The 22369-nt window shown below is 37.4% G+C and overlaps 1 protein-coding gene across 2 annotated transcripts in view; it reads right to left on the reverse strand.

The window, feature by feature from the left end:
* Window positions 1-7675: 7675 nt before the first annotated feature.
* Window positions 7676-22369, reverse strand: part of SEL1L (SEL1L adaptor subunit of ERAD E3 ubiquitin ligase) — a 36538-nt gene continuing 21844 nt past the window's right edge. Inside the window, exons 14-21 of one of the 2 annotated variants that reach the window (XM_042047014.1) lie at window positions 21713-21775; window positions 20813-20900; window positions 20428-20576; window positions 19681-19846; window positions 18148-18219; window positions 16360-16532; window positions 12881-13009; window positions 7676-11644 (exon numbers count right to left, since the gene is read on the reverse strand). In XM_042047014.1, the coding sequence (XP_041902948.1) occupies window positions 11441-11644; window positions 12881-13009; window positions 16360-16532; window positions 18148-18219; window positions 19681-19846; window positions 20428-20576; window positions 20813-20900; window positions 21713-21775 (1044 nt within the window). In that variant the 3' untranslated portion in view covers window positions 7676-11440. Of the gene's footprint in view, window positions 11645-12880; window positions 13010-16359; window positions 16533-18147; window positions 18223-19680; window positions 19847-20427; window positions 20577-20812; window positions 20901-21712; window positions 21776-22369 lie in introns of both variants that reach the window. The other variant, XM_042047013.1, reaches the window with a different exon arrangement.

Genomic DNA, 22369 nt, shown 5'->3' on the forward strand with positions numbered 1-22369 from the left:
CGGCCCCGCGCCGCCAGCGGGCCCCCGCGCGCAGGTGGCGGCGGAGGGGCGGCTGTTCCGCACTCTCGGTATTGAGCCCTTCCAAGTTTCTCAGGACCGTTCTAAATACGATTCAAAGTCAACGGACTTTGCCGTCTCCGCTCACCCACGGGCAAAAATAAATAGCAATGTGCAAATAAAAATTGATAATGCAAACAACTATCCTTCTGTTCGGGGTCATTCAACGGGCATGCTTAAATACAACACTATTTATTTGTAACTGGTGAATTAGTGTACCCACTTTGAACACCAATTAACAGGCACCTCAATTCTTTTGTTGCACCCTGATGAATTTCACGGATTATGTATTAGGCAGGTATAAGAAAGTTAATACAACATCTATGAACCAAATTGGTTTTAAGCTGTAATAGTATTATTATCCTAATAATATAAATTGCATAGTAAAGATTAATATTAATCTTATTTCTGCTTTTAAATAGTTCAGAGAGGAATTTGCATATGGAAATGTCTTTATGGAGGAATTAACTTCTAACCCCAGTACAATTCCTATACTCCAGCTGAAAGGAAGCTTATGCAAAATGAACATGTGCATCATTAGCCCAAACGTGAGCACAGATGTGTACATTTACATCCATTAGTAGATTCAGAGAATGACTCTGGAGAGCTGAGGGAGTAGCAAGCCACCAAAGAGCTTCCTAGAAAATTGAACCTTGCAAGCTGAGAAATGTTAATGACCTTAACATTAGCAATAAAAAGTATAATAACAGCCTTAATTAGTAATGGAGACTGACTGTAAAAAAAAAAAAAGTTTAATTCTTCTCTGGGTGAACAAAGAGTTTTAGAAAGTGTAAAAACGCTGGGAAAATCTCAAATGCAAAGTGCAAGATGCAACCATGTAATTACAACTGATGTTACACTCAGCATCTTAGCGTGCCTGGTGCACCTGATTGTTTCGAAGGGGCTTTCAAAGAAGGTCGAAGGTTTGCTCCTGGTGCAGAGCAATGTGGGGACACACACACTACAAAGAACACTCGAACCAAAGCTCCTGTGGCACAAGCGGAGGACATCGCGTGTCCCAAAGCACCGACACGAGTGCCAGCTAGAGGTGGCTGGGAGAAAATAGCACACAACTCGCACATTCACAAACCGGACTTGCAGATCCTGTTTTATGCAGCAGTAGAAGATGTTGATTGCCCAGACAAAGCCAGTCACATGGAAGATGTTTAGTTGAATACGCTGCCTGTGGGCCCAAATGGGTTTAGGCTGGGAGTCAGACTCATTTACACGTGTACAGGGTAAATTCAACAAGGACACGGATAGCTCTACTCAGGTACAACTGGTGTCTTTGTTTCTTCTCAGGATTGTTTTATGAGCCAAAAGAACTACAGATTAGTTTTCCAATTGTTTCCCTTTATCTTCCCCATCTTTAATAAATCCATGATCCAGAATAACATTTTTGACCTCTGATGTACTGTGAGAGATCCTGGAGACTTGAAGGCCGTCAATCCTTCCCTGGTTTTGGTCAAGTCCTGAACCCCATTTCTTGTTTTGCCCTTTCCCCTTCTTTGTTTTCTGAATAAAAGTAGAAGCCATTACAGAGTAACTTTTCACAGTAGTATTTGAACTTGTAGTCACAAAGGCAGCTACAAATGCTGTCACAAACAGTCCAACAGTGGCAGTAGTTGCTGTGTCTTGCATTGCTAAAGCACACAGCACGAAATGTCATCAACCAGGTTGTAAGTAGGACTTAGCACCAGAAATATATTTTCCATCCTTGCTTTCTTTTCACTCCAGAGCATATTTACTGATAGCCTTTAGGTGGTTTAAAGGCTGAGGAAATGGATGTTTCCTCATTTAAGAAATCATTAAAGGAAAAAGGCTTGCATATAATACATTATCCTTTTTAGCACATTTTCCTCCTTTAAGCAGATTACCAGGCTTAAATTTGCTCTAGCACCAATTACTTTTTCTGATATTGGGCAAATTGAAGTTCCTGTATTAAGGGGGGAGGGGGAGAGAGGTGGGGGGAGAGCAAAGCCTCGTTTTACAACATTTGATTTTCTTACACAATTTATTCCATCCAAGTTACTACATCATTACCACATCAGACAACTCTGTTCAGTACTATTATTCTGTTTGGACTTGCAAGAAATTTTTGCTTTATATTTCTGAAGTTCTTTTACTAGTAAGATCTGGAATGGAAGGAGCAGCAGATAACATACCTGATACAGGTTCTTATATTTTCTTGAGTCTTCTCAGAATCAAAACCACAGAAAACACTTTTGGTCAGCCCTGCAGTGGTCAGGCAGCTAATGGTTGTTATAGCTCCTTTCCACTGAAATATTTTTCTACATCAGAGAATAAAACCCAAAATTATTCTGTTTAAATAAGTATATTCCATTTCCAGTTGAACATTGTTGTTCCTACAACAGAAAGAGAAGTTAGAATATACTTGAATGTTTATCCCCCCCAAAGTAAGGACATAGGGGAGAAAAAATGAAATTAAAAAATCAAACATACTCCAGAGAGTCTGATTTGCCTACTTCACAAAGATTATATTCTTCCATTTTCTAGAATATGACAATGTTACATATTAACCATAAAAATACAGCATTCTACTCTTGGTATTCTGATTGATGTTAAAAATGTATTTATGGTATGACTACAGGGTTAGAGCATGTGAAATCATAACTAGAAACATATACACTGAGTGACTAAAGGTTAGAATGATCCCACTTCTAATTTATTTTGAATATACACATCGCCTGTTTTTGTTCTTTTAATTTGACAGCTAACTAGGGTTTTTTATGTTAATATTTCATTATAAAGATATTAATAATTCATTATATCTTGGGAAATTATGCTATTTTATTCCACTACAAAACAACGATTCTCATGCAGGCTTTTCTGCAGATTTAATTAAATTTGTCAGTTAACAGAATTCAATACATTTCATCATACTAAATGAAATGAGGTAGAGTGGCTTAACCCTTAGTGGTGTGCCAACAGAGGCTCAATTCAGAAGCATACAGAAGCACTTTGAGATTTTCTTTACCTATCTGGACCTGCTTCCACAATTAAATGTGTACTTCACATATTTCTTTAGACTTTATCACAAAGTACAGTCTCACAGGAGTGATACTCCTCAGCCAGTGAGCTTTTATTGACTCAACACACAGAGCAGTAGGACAAACGTGTAGTGCCAGAAGATTTGCTTAGCTCCCTTGCCTGGGACCATGTACATGCACCTGAGGGGTCTTTGCTCCAGCCGCCACTGCCCAGCCTGGAAGATCGCGTACTTCAGGAGAGACTTGTTTAACTGCACGTCTCAGTAATGACAAGATTAGTTTAAAATGAATATTGCTGGGACAAAGGCACTATTTCTAGCATGGAAGGCCATCACCTTCACTTCCCTTTCACAGACTGGGCATTTTCCCCACAGAAGGACATTTCTCAATGACCAGACACCTTGTTTTGCCATCTAGCAGCGAACCAAATTAACCAGTATCCACAGAGCTTGTTCTGCCTGCAATCTGAGCAAGTGAAGAGTTTGCAGAATAGCAGTGCCAGCAGTGTAATGGCTAGTGGAGAAGTTTGGAAGCATCAAATGCTTAATGTAAGCATAGAGGGAGCTAAAGGCTTATCAAACATACTCATTTTATGTAATTTGAAAGCTTCCTTTTCTGTAACTGCAAGAAAGCCTTTATGATTTGGCATTTAGAAATCCCACAGAGACAGTGGAAATGAATATTTTATTTGTTGTGTTTAAATAAGGAATAGTATTTTAAAATGATGGAGTCTATTGTTTGTTCTAGCACCTTTCACAGTGCTAAATGGGATAAATGAGACAACTAGATCTGAAATATTAAAGGTGATTTATTTTTAGTTTACTTTTCTATTAATTTTCAGTATTTACCATAGAGTTTTTCAGTTTTCAGCCAAAGGATTATTTGCAAACTGTTTACTCTGAACATGAGAGCTGTGTTTTATAATGCTGAACTAGTATCACCAGAATCATTTGGAAGTATTTTGTATCAATCTATCTTTTGGAACTGAACTGAGAATGACAAATATAGTAAAGAATAAACTCTTTGGGGCTTGTAAACCCAAACATAATAATTAGGCCAGTGTTTTGCAATTACACGTGCAAAAAACCTGAAGTATTTTTTGTGTCTCTATGGAGCTATTCACTGAATATGAAAGATAGAGTAGGCAAAGTTAATATACAACGATTTGTTCAATTTGTTGAGAGATTACATCAATGAAGAAATCCTTTCTTGCTCTGTTTTGAAAAGTTCCTACCTACTTGCACCCTTTGCCTTCCAAAAAATAAGACTCCTAGTAGGGAACCCAGTAAGGCTGTTTGTTTAGCAAGGAGGCAGGAAAAGCCAACACAGCTGCGTAAAGTGAGATCACCACATTTATCTCACTGGGTCTGAATTCTCTTACTAGTCACCTCCCTTCTGTGCAATGTTTCCCAGATTTCAACAACCAAGTCAAACACAAAATTATTTGTAAAAAATGTGAAATTCTTTAGTTATCCAGTTACAGCTGAACATTAACGTAACACCGGATGCCACAATAAAATGCATACATATTTTGGTGTGCCTATTCTTCCTAATGAACTGTCCAGTCCTATAATTAATGTGATGAAAATCAGAGATTAAATTAAATACAGCCTGAAAAGAATTAACTAGAGTCCTTCTGACCTCACAGCCCCAGTAATGAAGGTAACTAAACCACTTTGGAAAACTCCCCAACATGTAGATCGCCAGGCCTTCAGCCTTTGAATTCAAAGCTGGATGATTGTTCAAGAAGTATCTTTTTTATAATGCAAAGTTGTAACCCTTAAATGGGAACATTCCACATACTTCTTCAGTAATTTTAACATCAGCTATAATAATGACTTTAAAGTCTATGAAGAGTATTTGACTTTATCGCATATCCCTTTTTAATACTAGCAATGCAAATTGGCTTTTCCTTTAAAATTGCTGTTGATTAGATCTGGAAAACTTTCCAAATAGTAGTAGTAGTAGTAATAATAGTAACAATAATAATAAATTATTTAGAAGCACCTAGAGTGCCACTAAATAATGGAATTTCATATATAGCAAAGTCTAGAGCCTAACAAACATTAAAGTAAGATTGGACAGAAACAAATAATGTAAAATATTTTAAATTACAGTTTTCAAGCTATTTGGATAGCTCAAATAGTGCACCAGATGGTCCCAGTGAAAGAGTGATTTAAAAAATACCTCTTCATCACCTGTTGCTAAACATTTTCACTTATTTTAGTGGGAAAGATTTTGTACTCTAAGAAAATATGGATTTAACTTTGCAAAGAGGCCACTCTCCTGGAAGCCACTCACATAATATTCCAAACAATGTTTCAAGACAGACTGGCACAAGAGGTTAATGGATTTACATACTAAAAAAGTTTTAATAGTCATGGAAAGGTAATTCTTTGCCAGGTCTTACCAGAAGCTACAGTGTATTTTTAGTTTTGAACTTTTGCTCCACAACTATGAGAAAAGTAAGAGTACTGAATTATTTAATTTTGTTAAGTGAGTTTCTGAAGCTCCTGCAAACAAGGACTTCTTATATCTCTATGTATGTGTGTGTATATACACACACACACACTCATAGATACACAGGCATACTCCCAAGATATGACAGTGACTCTAAGGGTGGAGACTCTAAAGGTCTCAATCTTTGAGACCTCAAGTATTTAACAAGTCCAAGTTGCCAATATTGTCTAATATCTCCTTGTGGCTGCAAACACACACTCCAGGTACAACTTCTTCCCCCCCCCCCCCCAAGCAGTTAATTAGATGCAATAAAAAAAGTTGGTATGAATCTTGTACAGAAATGGAGCCACATTTATAACAGATGGGAACTAGAACAACTAATTTTACAGAACAGCCTGTGTTTAGGAGGAAGAATGAAGAAAAGCATATAAAAAATAAGGAAATACAGAAAATTATTGACAGCACAATTGAAGTGCTGTAATTTCAGTACTTTGCAACACAAAAAATTGATGTTCTTCAAAGTTATTTTCAAAAATCTGGAATCGCAACCCATGTTATATGGAAAGCTCAAAAAGTTGGATACCAAAGAAGTAAAAACGTGAGCAACCCATCTCTGAAGTGCTGCTGCCCTCAGAAATCTTACCAGATTTAAGTAGCAATGACACTGATACCTTTTGGGGTTAAAATACTTTGCCTGAGGCTCGCTACAAGATTCAGGTACTGTGCTGTAGAAGCTCAATCACATCTATCTCTCTTACTACCTGAAGTGCAGTTATAATGGTGCTCCATCTTCACTTACTTTTCTTTCTGAAAATAAAGTATAAGACTGTATGTTACAGTTTTCATTACCTGGACAGATGGTACACTGCCCTCCCTCACCCTTGGCTTTAGAAGAAGTTGATTACAGTTGTCTGAAGATTTTTAACAACAAGTAGGCTGGAGTGACTTTTTCCTCAATTATTCTTTATAAAACTAGGAATCAAAGTCATGATTCAGAAAATCCATTAAGATAATGATAATTTAAAGAGGAAGAACATTTTGTCATTATACCAAGTAACTAATGAAATGGGTCTTATAGGTTTACAAACTATGCTAATAATATTTTAATTGGTTTTAGTCTCAAGACTAAAATATAGAGAATACAGCAACATAAAAACCAAAACCAAACAAAATACACTAGTTTGCAATGAATATTATTCTGTGGCGTTTTAAAATAAAAAAGCAACAGAAATCCCCAACACTCCCCCACACCACATCATATATATACCTGGTGCTCAATTAATTCCCTCCACAGAACACAACTCCATATTTTACCTATAGCCTGTAGTCAATAAAGTATCTATACCTGATCTCACCTCAACTGAGTATGTCAGCAATCACATCTCAAACAACGGACTTTTTTGGAAGGTGAGGTATGACCTCACTAAGCTTGAGCTTTGTTAGTTGAACTCAAGCTGGTTTTAGTACCCGTCGTTCTGTTTTTACCTGCAACAAGTGCTATTGGCAGGAGCAGACAACATGGGAAGCCTCCAAATAGTTCAGAAACTATGTAAGTTGGGCTGATGCACAGGAGCACTTACCTATTGATGCCTTTCCTAGCCATTAACATAGCTCCCCCCCCCATCCTTACTTTCCTTCTCCCCAGTGAACAAGCACACTGGAAAGCCAATCAACTCAATGCATTTACAAGGGTGGACTTGGTCTCAACAGGGGGAGCCTGAAGGGATGAATGGGTCAAAAATGGCCTGAAAAGCAAACGGATTTGTCAGCTTGGAGTAGTCCCTCCCCTCCCCCAGTATCTCTTTCCAACTCACTGAATTATCCCTGTATCAGTATTGAAAATGCAGTAGTAATTCTGAAGTTACTGGTCACGACTCTTGAATCACACAGCAGTTCTGTGTCTACCAGGCATGGTACAAATGCTATATACACTGTCACACACATATACACAGCAGGCAAGTTTCTAGCACAGCTGAAGACAAAATACATAATGACCCATTCCACCTTCTATGCTCCTCCTACGGAATGGAAGTGAAAGAAGTATGACAATCTTTATAGGAAGGGATGCATTTAACAGTGGCATATACCAGTGCATATGACCAGCAATTCACATCCTCTGTTATCATAACCACTGTGAACACTGAGGGTAACCACACAGGTGGTATCTTTATTTCACAAGATTAAAGATACAGTACAAAATGAATCTGTACATCTTTCTATTAACAGAATTTGTTTACACAATTATATTACATTTGACCAGCCTTTATACTGATTTTAAATACAAAATAAATTTACAAAACTCCTACAAGACCCTTTAAAGAACTGTAGCTGATAAAAACAAAGGGTTCCCCCCAATAGTTCCTATTTGCCATACGCATTTGCAGTAGTTCAAATCAAACTAAATCTTTTCAGTTTAATATTCTCTGAGACAAAAATAGAATTTCAGTTCATTGTTGCCTATCTAAAAGGAAAGCAACTTGCAAAGGTGAGTGTAATCCCCTTTTATAGGCCAAAACTAGCATATAATAGGTGGAAATTAGATAATGCATAGTCTTAAAGTCCTTTCACAAGCCATATCTTAATGCTCTTCCTCCAAATTAATAACATTTGATAGTTGTGGTTTTTTTTTTTTTTTTAGTAAGAGCAGCTGACTTACAGAAGATGGCTAAAAAGTGAGTAAAACTGTCGTAAGTGTCTCATGGGGATGTTTGTATCAAAGGCCTTACCTTTTATTACACTGTCCCATGATGGACAACATAAAGCAAGAAAATTATTTCAACATATAGCTCTGGGACAAGTTTCACCAGTGATGAACTAAAATCTTGTTTTCTCAACAGTTCAGCATTTCTTTGAACTAGCAAGAACAGCTAATGTCTTTGATTAATAATCTGAGATGCAGAACAATGTGTCTCTCCGTATTTTCGCACAGCTTTCCTACATATAGAAATCCCACCAATAACACTTACTGCTCTGTGGTTCCATTTTCTGTAGAGGGAAAGAAGAGCATGTGTCTGGGAAGGTCAAATAGGCAGGCTCTGGCCTATGTTACTACACACAAAGAATACAACTTTTCGATTCAAACCATGCTGAACACACCCAGAAAGGCTTCTCTTAAATCAAGTTTCCCTTCTAAAATACTCCTGCATATAAACTATAAGATAACCTGTGTGCTACCAAAAGGAAAAAGTACTTCACTGCATTAAACTGAGCAACTCAGCTTCTTTAGGAAAAAGATGCTTGATTAACCGAGTGCACAAGGAACATATTGCTAATAAGAGTTAAATATACTTTCCCCAAAATGCAGGTTTCAGAACAGAGTAGCAAGGGATTGTCATAAAAACTTAAGTCATGGTGTAGATAACTGATTTAGAAAACTTATTCATTTCTTTAATCCCTGAGTTAACTTGCCATTATTTATGGTAAGTACCTTTTTTCTTCTACCACTGCATTCAAATGAATGTCATCTGAAAAGTTAGTGGTAGTAATTTGGTGGAAGGGAAAAAAGCAGGAGAAAGACTTCCTTATTGCTCCTTCAAAAAGCAGTTTTTTAAAACGAAATAGCTTGCTGATCTTCAATTGTTTTCTTCTGCTGATTTCTTGGATGTAAAAATGCATCAGATTCACTGGAAATCATCTGTAAGACTGTCTTATAGCAGCAGTGATGAGAGATTCTCATGCAAGTAGGACAGAGCTTTTAGAATTTAGTTATAATAGATCAAACAACCAAAACATTTTAATAATGCAGTAACAAAATTGTTAAATTGCCTAAGAGACCAATACCAATGAACCAATGGTATTTAACTGAAAAACATTTTCCATATAATCTTTAATTTATTCATGCCAAGCTAAAAAGAGTTATTAAGTGACAGTGGCAAAAATATTTCAGAGGGAGTGTTCAGAAGTCACAGATATCTTAGAAATGCAGCTGGGAAATGCTGTACATATAAGACACTATATTTAAGTTCAATACTGTTTCATCTGCTAATGATGATTAAGACTGAACAAGACATTCCTCTACCACATGCTGCAACCCTCCATACTAAAAATAAAGATTTGTCTTCATATGACAGGCATAAACATTGAGGAGTACTGAGAAGTTCTACCTATAATACTAGTACCTTTAATACTAGTCATCCGTGACATTCCCATTTACAAAAGAATGGATTGCTTATCTTCTATCCCAAACTAGAGATCTATTGTGCAATGATCTCCTTGCAAATGTACCAAGTATGAAACATACCAAAATCTCAATTCTAAATGAAGTGTATTGATATGTTGTTGCCAATACACTGGAAAAACATTTGCATTAAAAGAAGCCCTTAACCCTTTAAACACAACAGCTTTTGTCAGAAAGCAGCTAAAGCCTCCTCATTTGTATTCATTCAGCTTTAAGATGGTATATTCAGAGGGTTTAATGCTAGTACAGAAACAAATATTTAATTACCATTGGTAAAAAAGAACAGACACTTCTGCATTTCGTGCTTCTAAACTACTCCCCCACTGCTTCCCACCCCCAGGCCCGGAAATTATAGTTCAATGAAAATCATCACTAAGTGAAGATTCCTCTTGCAGTCTTAAATCATCAGTCCACAGGTCATATTCTTTACACTCATTAAAAGGCCTTTACATTGACCTGGTTGGCATCAAGAAGCCATAAACCACTAGTCTTCTTTCTCTTTGGATTTTCTTGTAACAAGAGGTCCTTGAGATGGCACAGCCAGAAACATTACTGTAACTTTAATCTATGCCAGGTACAAGAGAGGTTGGCTACAGCCAGAGCACCCCTGTAGCTCTGGAGTAGCATCGCTGGCATAAACCCATGCCCTTTTGTAGAGAGTATGCATTTTTGTGGCTCATTTTTGTAGATGCATTAAGCAGATGCATGCATGAGATACACACATTTCTTTCTTGCAGTGCAAATCCCTAACAGGATTGTTGAAAATTAAGCATAGAACTTCCAACTCTAAAAGCAAGTCAGCTAACTCACTGAGATATCTGGCTCTCTCCTTTCTTCAATGTGCGCAGTAATACTGGTGCTTTCTGCAATCTAGACTCAGCCTCTTTGTAAAGACAAATTTAAATTTAGGAACACTACCAATATGGTTTCATGTCATAAAATATTGCAAAGTACACAGGCTCCTGAAAAGTTTTAGAAGTATGTGAGATCTGGGCGCTGTGAGGACAGTTTTCAACTGACAAGCTGTACAGATCCAATCTGTCCCACTCCACCTCACAGGCTACATACTGACTGCTGAGAGCTGTCTAAGGGGAATGGAGGAAAATACTCAAAACAAAAAAGCACAAATGGAGAGTGGCATGTTTGCTGGCTTATTTTTACAGGGTTTATCAATAATCTATGTTAAACCATCCAAGATAGCATAAAAGACCAAAGTGTAAGAAATACTAAAAAATAATGAAATAAGGACTAGAAATACTTGGGATGCAGATCAGGATTTAAGTTCCTAACAGCTCTAATCTTTTTAGAATTTGAATACAGTTCAGCTTCTTAGACTTAAATTGGCCATAAATGTACTATTATTACTTTTATAAAGGGCAACTGCTATCAAGCAGGCAAAAACCTTCCACTGCTATCCTTCTGTCTCTCTGGGAGATGAAAAGGACTCTGAATAAAGAGGAACTAGATACAGCAGGCAACATTTTTGTAGTAGCACTCTTGTGTTTCCATGAAAAAAGCCATAGTGTTATTCCATTGGCACTGAAATAACATTCAAATCAGTTTCAAAATAATTTTCTTATCCCTGAAAAAAGGCATCATTCTAAGCAGCTTTCAAACTTTTTTTTAAACTTCTTTGCGCCTCTTTTGGGGGAGGGACTGTCGATCCAAAGTCCTAATTCACAATGAAAATTGTTCCTTATGGAAAAATCCAGTTCTTTCACTGAGGCTCTTGTTGCTATTGTGGTGGTTGATGCTCTGGGGGTGGTTCTTGTTGAGGCACAGCTGGCCGCAGTCCTGCTGGTCTGGGAATTGCTTGGTGTTGCCTTTGTCTGTAAGCTATAATTGTTCCCAGGAGCAAGGCGATGATAGTCATAAGGTAGAGGTCCCACTCAGGCCCCAGCAGCTGGTCCATATCAATACGTGAGAATACCTCCCTTATCTAAGAAAGAAGAAGTCCACATCATCATGTCAAAGAATACAAATGGGAAGCTACTTTGATTTTAAATTTGACTTGTACCACTTTTAAAACTCAGTGGCTCTTTTCCTCTCTGAAAAATAGTACCACATCAGTGACATTCTTAGTTTCCAGGAATTAAAATACCACTAAGACGAAGAGCCATGCTATATAGAATGAGGTATTCTATTTTCTCTTTTAGAGACTAACGTTCTCACTGTGGAGTTTTGGGGCTTTCCCATAAATGATAGAGCACTAAGCCCCAGGACACTTGTGTGGTACAATGCTGAGGTCTGTGCAGGTAATGGACAGGGAAATAAAGTGACTTACTGTTAGTTTTGATTGAAATACCTTTTTGTAAGACTCTGTTTGCATAAGCATTAGCCAATATGCACTTTTCTGCTTCACTACTGTATTGGATGATACTACAGTCAGTGCCAATTTAAATCTGCATCAGCAGACTTAAAACTGGGAAAAGCTGTGTTCTGCACACTAGCTTCTGTGAGTGCTACATGGGTATTTGCCCAATTGGCTGAAGAATATTTTGACTGTCCACCCCTGAAAGTCCTCAGTCTCGAGACTACTACATTTTGTCGAACTTTGCTGAATGGCTTGAAACTACATTTGCTCTAAGTGGTAGTAACTTCCATATCATTTTAATTTATTAACTAATCCACAAAGGCAGTAAGATGTCAGAACACTGAGAAATATTGGAAAGACTTTAATTTCAGACAAATTTTTTTCCAGGGCCATCACACAGTAAAAACTCTACAAAACACCTAAACTATCTAACACAAATACATTTTTCCCCCCCCACATAGATCAAACACAACTCTAATGGGGTTGGTTACAGCTGAATATAAAATAGCATGAGAATTAGGGATATAAAAAGGTTTTTTTTTCCCTGAGCAATTATGTCAGTTAAATCTACTTCACTTTGGTAGCAGATGGTCATGGATAAGAACAGTCAAACAGTTTTGAGAAAGTCTCTTCAAGGGAAGAGGAACACAGAAGAACACTGGCTGTACACGTTTCAGTTTCAAAGAATTGAACAAATAGGAATCAAAGCTTCAGTGACTTTCTTAACATGCAACAACAGAAAACAAATCTAAGTTTGCAGAAGGCTCAAGCAATACTTCTACTTAAGAAAGATTACAAATTGAGCTTCTTTTAAAAATGGAAAACACATTTGCTGTGTTCTTTTAATTCTGCATTACTTACATTGATTTCTCGTATATACTGCAAGGAATAAATCACTCCAAGCTTGCAAAGTGCTAGGAAGACTGGAACCTGAGCATCTGGGCTTGCCTCAGCTGCCATGTCATAGAATCGTTTTGCAAGATGAATATCCTAAAGTTAAGAAAATTCAAAGCTCAGTTTTGAAAAGCTTGAAAAATTAACCATAATTATTTTTCCCTGAGATATGTTTACCTTTGAATATGCAACTAAATGGAAGCTTCAATTTGAGATGAAGCTATTTTAACTGATGCTAGAACGGAAGTTCACAAAGAGATTAGTAGTAGCATATTCAACCTATTCGCTGTAAACCAAAGCAAATATTTAGGTAACTCTAGTACACTCTAACATCTTCAATACCACACAAAATATGACAGACTAAGAAAACTCAAGTTCCAGAGGAATATGCAGCAGCATTTCCTTTTGGTTACACTACAGTATGCCTGCTGCGTAGTGCAGCTTCTAACCACTTCTGCCCATATGCACAAATTAGATTTCACTATGTCCAAAATGCACATAACTTGCATTAGTGCCTGGCAAAAGTATGAGCACAAACAGAGCAACTTAAGGAAGAGCTTAACTTAGTGCTGCTCTCTTTGGTGGCAATTGAAACAAAGTGGTGACTGTAAGGACTGAGGGTACACGTACTCAATAGCTTAACTTTCCTTGTTTGTTCAGTGTTTTTTTGGCTCTGCTACAGATACATACTGTGCAATGTTAGGATATTTGGATACAAACTGGCTGTGTTCACCCAATGACATGAAGAACAAGCCTGGGTAAGACTTGCCTCTGAAAATGTTCCAAGTTGGACACTCAAAATAAGAGAAATCTCCAGGACTTCACATCACATGCTCATTTTATAATTTCCTGATGGTGAAATACCATGAAGATTTTCTGATCATTGATACAGCAAAGCTTAGTTCCATAACACTTGGGGAAATCACAGTGTGAAAATCAATACATTAAATGAATGAGATGTAATAGCTCACGTTAGTATTTTAATTCAATAGAACAACTTTGAATACTCATTGAGGCTGGCAAGTCAATCTTCTGTATAGCTATTTAAAAGAGCTTCCTTACCTCCTTTATACTGTGCTAGTGTTGGTGTAAAAGGAGATCCTAAATAATGGCTTGTTTTCATTTCTAATTAGCAAGCACTTCATTCTGCTTATGCATACTTCACTCTTACTTGACAGAAAAGTGCAAACCATAGGAATCTGAGTTATAACATACAAATAGCACTGCAATACCACACCAAATCTTAAGACCATAATATAATTAACATATTCTTAATTTTGAGCAGTATATGGAAACAGTCTTCATTCTGACATGTAGCCTCAGGGACTGGACAGCATTAAATGTATGAAGAGTGTCTAAGTGTACATGTCTGAGATTTCTGAAATGGCTTAATATTTGGCATTGACCTGATCTCAGTTTGAAAACCATCTTGGTACAGGAAGTGTAACATAAAATTCTATATGTAAGAAAAAGACTATTTATTCAATAAGTGAGAATAAGGCAAAAGCTGTTTAGTGGAGAAAAAAAATCCCCACATTAAGAAATACCATGTTTATCCAGAATGAACAGTGCCCTGAAGTTGTGCAGGCCATCTTATTGGAACATTCTCCCGAACTCTGGAGTGTTTGCAATCTTAATGACATGGATCTAGGTGAGGAGAGATTTAAAGTACACATTCCTTTCATCAAAGCACTAACCCCCCAATTTTGTTATATATTACAGTGCTACTACAGTTTATATGTCCTATCCACAGGCCTCTAGTGGAAGAGCCTCTAGTGGTAGACATCCTACTGCATCAGGAAATATGATTTTAATTGTCAGTCATTTTCAGAGGTGCTCATAATTCAGCAATTTCCAGTCTGTGAAAGGAAAGCCAAATATTCTGCTTCAAGCAAAACTCAGTCTTAGCCTTTTCCAGAATATCCTGGCCCAGCCCCATGCCTTATCTAGTCAGTCCTAAATCTCCATCTTCTCATCTTACAGTTGTAAAGTTTTGGAATGCAGAAAGCAAGGACATTACATATCCAGAATTACTAAGACTGGTTTTATACATGCAGTTTCCTTGCTTCGACACTCTCAGTGCTCCTTTCCTATATCTAAGTTACCTATTCTCCTTGCAATTCAACTTTTCATTCCATAGTAGATCTGAAGGAGAGAAAGTATTACTCCTCTGCATAAAGGAAGGCTACATATGCTCATCACGAGCCTCTGTGCATGCATTTTAGCTCTCTGTGTGTAGCCATCTCTGCTTCAGGTTGGAGAATACTCTGTGCAAATGATAGCATTAGGAATAATTTTTCCCATCATGCTGAACATGATGCAATAATTTTTTCAAACTTTTTTATTATTTGATCTAAACTGTGTCGTATTCAAGGCAGAAGCAAAAGAAAAAAGTCCATGCCTGAAATAATTTTTTTTTAAGAAAACCTCCAACTTTAGCACTGTTGCTTTTAGCCACAGACTTATTTTCTGAAGTTAACTACTTTTGAGGGCTCAGTTACAAAGGGAAAACAATCCTAAAGCAACATTTGAAAACAAACTTTAAAAAAATGCAGTTTGTCTACTGTATTGTCACTCCTACATCTAGGTCATTACGCATTTTTCAAATGTTGATTGCCTGATGTTGCCAAAGTAACAATACTGACCTATGATTTGCTCTGCTTTGTTCAGATATTTTCTCAGGAATTTACGGGAAAATAAACAAAAATTGCTCTTTTAACAGACCAACAGAATAATTAAAAGGTGCATATGTAGATAAAAAAAAAGTTGAAGCTCACTGAAAATACAGAAAATTAAGCCATTTCTTACAGTTTCAGGTCAAGTTATTATTAAATTCATACATTATGCTAAGGTAGGCTGCTCAAAATTAGTATGCAATTGCCAATTACATTATTTTGACACATACAGAAATATGTTGCTCTGGATCCCATAAGAATTAACTCATGGACAGCAACACACCACAGGGTTCCTAGACCCAGATACACTGTCGTCTTTAGGTGATGTAGTTTGCTTAACTTGAAAAACCACATATAATTTGGTCGTGGTTATGCTTTGTTACCTTGTTTTCAAAATGTCATGATACAGGAAACAATTTAACCAGTGTTTCAGAGGACGAGAATAATCCTGTACTAAAATGCCACTAGCCTGGAGATGATTTGCATTCACTTCACTACACTTCAAAGTCTTGAAAGCATTACAGAAGCATATGGCACTCATTTTGCCAGTATTCACAGTTTTGGGCAAATGTTTCTTCCCTGTCTACGCATCATTACTTCACATAGTTAAGTGTGAAGTCAATATACTTGTCCATTGCCTATTGGTGAATGTACTGGTAGATATGCTTATTCCAATTAAGTGGTTATATAGTACCCAAAGCCCAGCAGTAGTAACCAAACATTAGTAAATGTACTCTAATGAAGGAGACTCTCAGTCTACAGCTTACTCACCTGCTTGATGCCCAATCCCTTCTCATGCATGTAGCCCAGATTAAACATTGCTTGAGCACTGTGCTGCTGTTCTGATGCCAGTCGATAGTGAATAAATGCAGTTTCATAATCAACATCAGTACCAAACCCATAAAAATGGTAATCTCCAAGTTTAATTCTTGCAACAGTATATCCTATAAATCAAGAAACAACAGAAATGGATAAAACAGCTAGGCAAAGAAACCCTTTTGGCGTCCTATGAAAATGCAGTAAGAGCTTTAGTATTACTTTTCAGTTTGTACACACTGTTTACCTCTCACCGCTCCCTCACATATACAGCTTTTATTTTTTAAATTTGGTTAAGCTAACCAAAACACAACCAATTTCTATTTGCAGATAAGATCTTTTCCTGGTAATCCTACCAATATTTTTATTACTGTGAAGTGGTATCAGCTGAAAATCCGTAACATGTTCATAATCTGTCACTTATTACAGAAAAACTTTTCATTTGCTATAGGGCTATTAAAGGATTCAACTTTGTTTCAAAAGCAGTGACACTGGAAACTTGAAAAATAGTGTCTCATCATCCATGTCATCATCTCAATTTCTTAACTTTCAACTAAAAGCCTTGGAAGTCTGAATTAGGCTCTATTTGCATGATACTCCGAAGTAAAAAACTAGTACACAGATACTAGTGTAGATGGACCCATTAGGAAGTTAGACACCTCAAGATATTTCATCATTAAGTTCACTTTTGCTTATTTTAGGATAGGATCGCGAGCACCAGAGTTTAAATTTGTGTTGTTCGGACATCAAGGCTGCATTCTTCATCACTGGACTCTGGTTACTTTGAATAGGAAATTGCATTTCTTATAAATGATGACTATTAACAAATTACTCTTTAGGATTTTGGATCTATTTTTCAAAGCAGATATATTTTTAGAAAAGCCAGCATAAACATTGCTAATGTTGTTTAATGCTGCTATGTATTCCATACGGAATGGCAAAAGAAACACATGGTACATTTGTATTTTAGTCCTTCTAGTCTTCAGAATCACAGAAAGGCTCAGACCTGCAAGCATATTGCAATGACACTATAGCTAACAATGGAACAAAGAACACCATCTATCCTACCTGGGATACAATTTCTGTTGAACAGAAGGAAGTAAACGTTCCCTCCTCACAAGTTTCATAACAAAACCTGTGAAACTGGACATTAATGGCTCTACTAAATGTTAAGGAAACCTTCCTGTCTGACCATTGGGAGGCACTCAGGCCATCACACTCTCACCACTACATATTGTTACTGTGGGGACTGAAGCCCCTCCCCTCTTTGCAGTGGGTGGCTCCAAGGGCTGCTGGGTACTTGACTCCCTACTTGTGCCACTCACACAGTCAGGCAAGCTTTCCTTACTGGTTCGACCCTGGGTTTCCAAGAGCAGAGTCTCAGACGCCTGAAGCTTTTAAACAATTTCATATTGACACTGTTAGTCAAAAAACAGCTTGAGCTCATACTTCCCAGCAGGAACCCTGAACAAAGGAATCCCTAGGCTTTTATACCCTCACACTCTGCTCATACTTAAGTCTGGGGTCCTTGACTCTGCTGTGTCTCTGAGTGTCTGGTCACCTGGCTGGGCCACAGGTCCCCAGGACCTTTGTTATGCAAAAGGTCGGCAGCTCATGGCTCCTTGCTTCAAGCTCCTCCCACCCAGACCTCAACCTGCAGCTCCTACTGCAGCTGCAAACCTACACTGAATGTATTCCTCAACATAAAAATAAACTGATTGGAATTGTGAAGTAAAGACATACCTTGAGAAGCTGCTCTATTCCAGTGAAGCAAAGCTCGAGGATAGGTTTCATTTTCTCCTACTATGCTAGCTTCTTCTAAAAAAGAAAAGAATCCAGTTAAATAGAACCATGGTATATGCACCCACGACCACAAAAAGCCCCCTGCTCATCTTCAGTCTGCTGAAATAAGTAAAAAACTTGAAGCAATCTATGTTATAGAACAAACAAGATTCAACCCATCTGAAACTTATAAAAACCCCTATCATTCATATGGCCTTTCCATTTATCTGCCCACAGAAGAGCTAGGAACAAACGATATAATTTCACCCTGAATTACTGCTTACCAAGCATCTCTGCCATTCCAGCTGTAGGAGATTCTGATGCATACTTGAGGAATGGCAGAAGATGCAAGTTTTAAGAGCACATAATTTGGACTGTGACAAATACAAGGTTGAAGTATAACCTGTTGTAGTTTGGCCATCTGAAACCCAAGACTAGCAAAGTAAAACAAAGGCTTAAACTCCTTAACCAGCCAGAGACTGCATGTTTTACACAGCAGTGCTTCAGCTACTTCAGAAGTTGCTCATGCCACAATTTGAGGGTTCATGAACTATCAGAGTTCAGACAATTCAAGGGATTTGTAACCTGAACTTCTAGTGTAATTATGGTTTCAGTTGTACTATCTCACAGCTGACACACAGGTTTTCTGTATAAAATGTATAAAATAATTTAAAATCAATCTTCAGCTGAGATGCAAATACAGCTGAGTAAAAACAATCAGAGTTTTAACCCAGGGAAAAATGCTATTTCTTTGCAAGCATGCACTTCCAGCCAAGACTGTCATTACTGTACCTTATCTAAGGATGATTCACTCAGACACCTTTGAAAAACACAAACTGGAAATTAAGATGTTAGATTAGCCCATCAGCCACCAATAGGTGCTTCCAATACTAAGATATAAAGCTGGCAATGAGACCTAGATTTGGTATAGAGAAAGTTTAAAATATTGGGTTTTGCAGTTTCTAGAAAGATTTGTCATTGTACTTCCATTGTCTCCCTATGACTTCAAACTCTAATAAATTCAAATTCTAGCCATCTAGTTCCAGTAAGGCACATGGGACAAGTTTTTTTCAAATCTAACAGAACCACCTGTGCAGCTCCTCATCCCTGCTTTAAGAGTAGCATCAGTAAAGTCACACAAAGAAGATGATGCTGAGAAAATGAATTACAAGAGAAAGAACAAAGGACACAGACATGCATTCACAGTACAGGCCAAAGGTAAACCTAATGCAATTCCTACGTTTACAACTGTGCTTAGGAAATCCAGAGAAGAGAATTTTTAGCACTGTGCAAGTTTCTAAAGACTCTGCCTAAGCCATTTAAAAACCCTTACGTCAGAAATTAAATTTTTAGTCTAGGAAGTCATCCTTAGAAGAGAGAATGAAAACTGATTTCTTTCCAGTGTGAAGAGCAGGAAAGAGAACAAGAGCTTCATTTAAGTTCTAACATGCCAACTCCAGAAAAACCCTTTTCAGTACATATGCAGATTCTTACTCTGATCAAGTATGAAAGCAGCATTGCTTTGTGCAACTTCATAGCCTTGTTCTGCCAGAAGAAGATACTGAACCACAGCAGAATTTGAATCACCATCTTTATAGCTGTTGTAGGCAGTCATCAGTCTTTCAGACCAACGCCCCCGTTCACATACGTTCTTAAACAACTGCAGAGGAAAAAGGAAGGGGGAGGATACTGGTTGTCAGGAACTTCAAAAATTTAGGTTTTGCAAGAAGTAAACCTTTAACATTCTGATGCCTGTTCAAAATATTTATATTTCACATGAAAAACATGACAGGCAAACTCCACTGTTTAAGACAGGCTTAATTTAAGATAGAAGTTGCTAAGCAGATAGATGCTTAGTAACGTGCAAGGTTCCTGGTAAGTAAAGATAGTAACTTGTAAGATTCAGATGCTTACTCAGAATTATTCTTTAGCATTAGTTTTTTTGTTATACTTAAATCGAGGTATAAAAGAAGAATTTGGTACTTATAAAATACTGATGCTTGCTTTGTATTACATTCTTTTGATTTTCTTCAAAGTTAATAAAGCAAATACAAATCTGACATAACACAAAAGCCAAAGATTTTTCTCATGAAATACAAGCAAGTTTGCTAATATATCACTTTCCCTTTTGATAGCCTTGACTCTGCAGTCACTACTGGAAATGTCCTATATAGGCTTATGTGGTTATAGCCAATCTCTTGCAAGTCAGTATTATTGACCTTTATAAATGGGTGACCTTACCTCAACAGCAGTATGACAGGACCGCATCACTCCAGTGCCAGTAGCATGCATCTGAGCCAGATTATAGAAAGCCAGAATGTGGCCACCCTGGGAGGCCAAGTTAAAATATTTCAAAGCTTGTTTATAGTCTTTCTTGACTCCAATGCCATCTAGAAGAAAGATTAAATCATTGCTATTCATTCCTCTTGAAAAGCAGTGTTGTATGAAATACAGTACTTTTTAAAATTAGTCAAGAAAAGCATTGTGAAAATGTTAGGAAAAACCAGAAACAAGTTCAATGTAGTAAGCCCATTCTACATGCAGTGTATGCACACTTCTGCCACCTAGTGAACAGTGACTGAAAGGGCAGGTGCTTAGACCTGCAAATCGTTTTGACGCCACTTACTGTAATACATGGAACCTAGCTGAAGTTGTCCATCAACCCATCCCTGTTCTGCAGCCTTCTGGAAATACTTCAGCGCTAGCTCATAGTTCTGCAGGAAAATTTGGTCCAGTCATTAGAGCCTAGCAATACACCAAAGTTTAAGAGAGAAAATATGCAATATAAAAAAGTTTAAGAGAGAAAATATGCATGTGCCTACGTGTAAGGACAGTTTTCTTTTACAGAAAAATTACAGCAAGATTTTCCAGTGAAAATACTCCCCTGTTCAAAATTTGGAAGCAAAAAATGAAATAGACTACAATTATATTTAGCCTGTTGAAATTCTGCAGCTATCTCAAAGCTGGCATCCACATACAGCATTGCTATGAACAGTTATGCTTAACAGAATGGAAGCTCTGTTCTGTTTCTAGAACACCTATTTACTTCCTAAACTTTGGGCTAATTCAACTTTTGAATATCTGTTTGTACAGCTAAATATAAAACATTTGACAAGAAACCCTCCTGTGGGAAAAGAAATAAAGCAAATGAACTAATTAAAAGTTTCAAAGTGTTCCTCCACTCCCACCAGAGACACAAAATGGGGGCAGTTAGGATTTGTTTTATTTCACAAGAAAATTATAGACAAGCTCAAATCTCCTGCTAAAATGCACACTTCTATGCATTTCTAATAGCTTAAGCAACATTTTCAAACTTTTGAGAGGAAAATCAGGATGTTTCTTTCATAGCTGCTAATTTCATAGCGCATTTTTTTACATTACAGATTTCCTCAAGGAATTTTCAGCATAACAGAAATCTTCACAATTAAGCCTTCTACGGTACTTCACTCCAGAAAAAAAAAAATCTATTGACAACAAAAAGTCACACAATCACCTATGATTAGAAAGACGATTGTCAAAAGCTTACCACTGGAACACCTCTTCCGTAGAGGTAAGCCATTCCTAATCCACTCTGTCCAACCGGATTACCCTGAAAACACAGAAAAACACTTCTGCAAAGAAAGGCAAAACCTATGCCTACATCTTTCAAATCTGGCATGCCTTTAACATCACTAAAGCATACAGTACTAAGAGAGATTTATTTTTTACTCCTAGTAATAGTTATTTAGGGAGGAAACAGCATCTATGGTAACTTTTGTTCATGTATGGTAACTACACAGATGATGAACGGGGAAAAACTTTCAGTACTAGTTATGAAAGTCTACTGTGCACTTCTACAGTGTCATAAAAGATGTAGAACCCACAACCCTAGAAAGATGGGGCATTAATAGCTTACTTTAGTTTTTCTAACTTCAAAATGTTTTGAATGCTACAGAAGTTCCCAAATCAACTCCAGGAACTCTAAGAACCTGTCTTAAGGGCAGAATGGTGGCTGTCCTGTGGGCTGCATTACTAACCCCTGCCCCTGCAAAAGCAGGCACTATGGCACTCCTTCAGTGCCAGGACAGGCAATGGGACACATCAGAAACCTTCAGTGAATGTAGGGAATGAGCACATTAAGACATCCTCACTTTAGTACACAGATGTGAAACAGCATTCTGATTGTGGAATGTAAGAACCATGA

Source organism: Corvus kubaryi, unplaced genomic scaffold (assembly GCF_017639235.1).
Source record: "Corvus kubaryi isolate FWS band 111438036 unplaced genomic scaffold, C.kubaryi_AGA036_p1.0 66, whole genome shotgun sequence".
NCBI classification, from domain to species: Eukaryota; Metazoa; Chordata; class Aves; order Passeriformes; family Corvidae; genus Corvus; species Corvus kubaryi.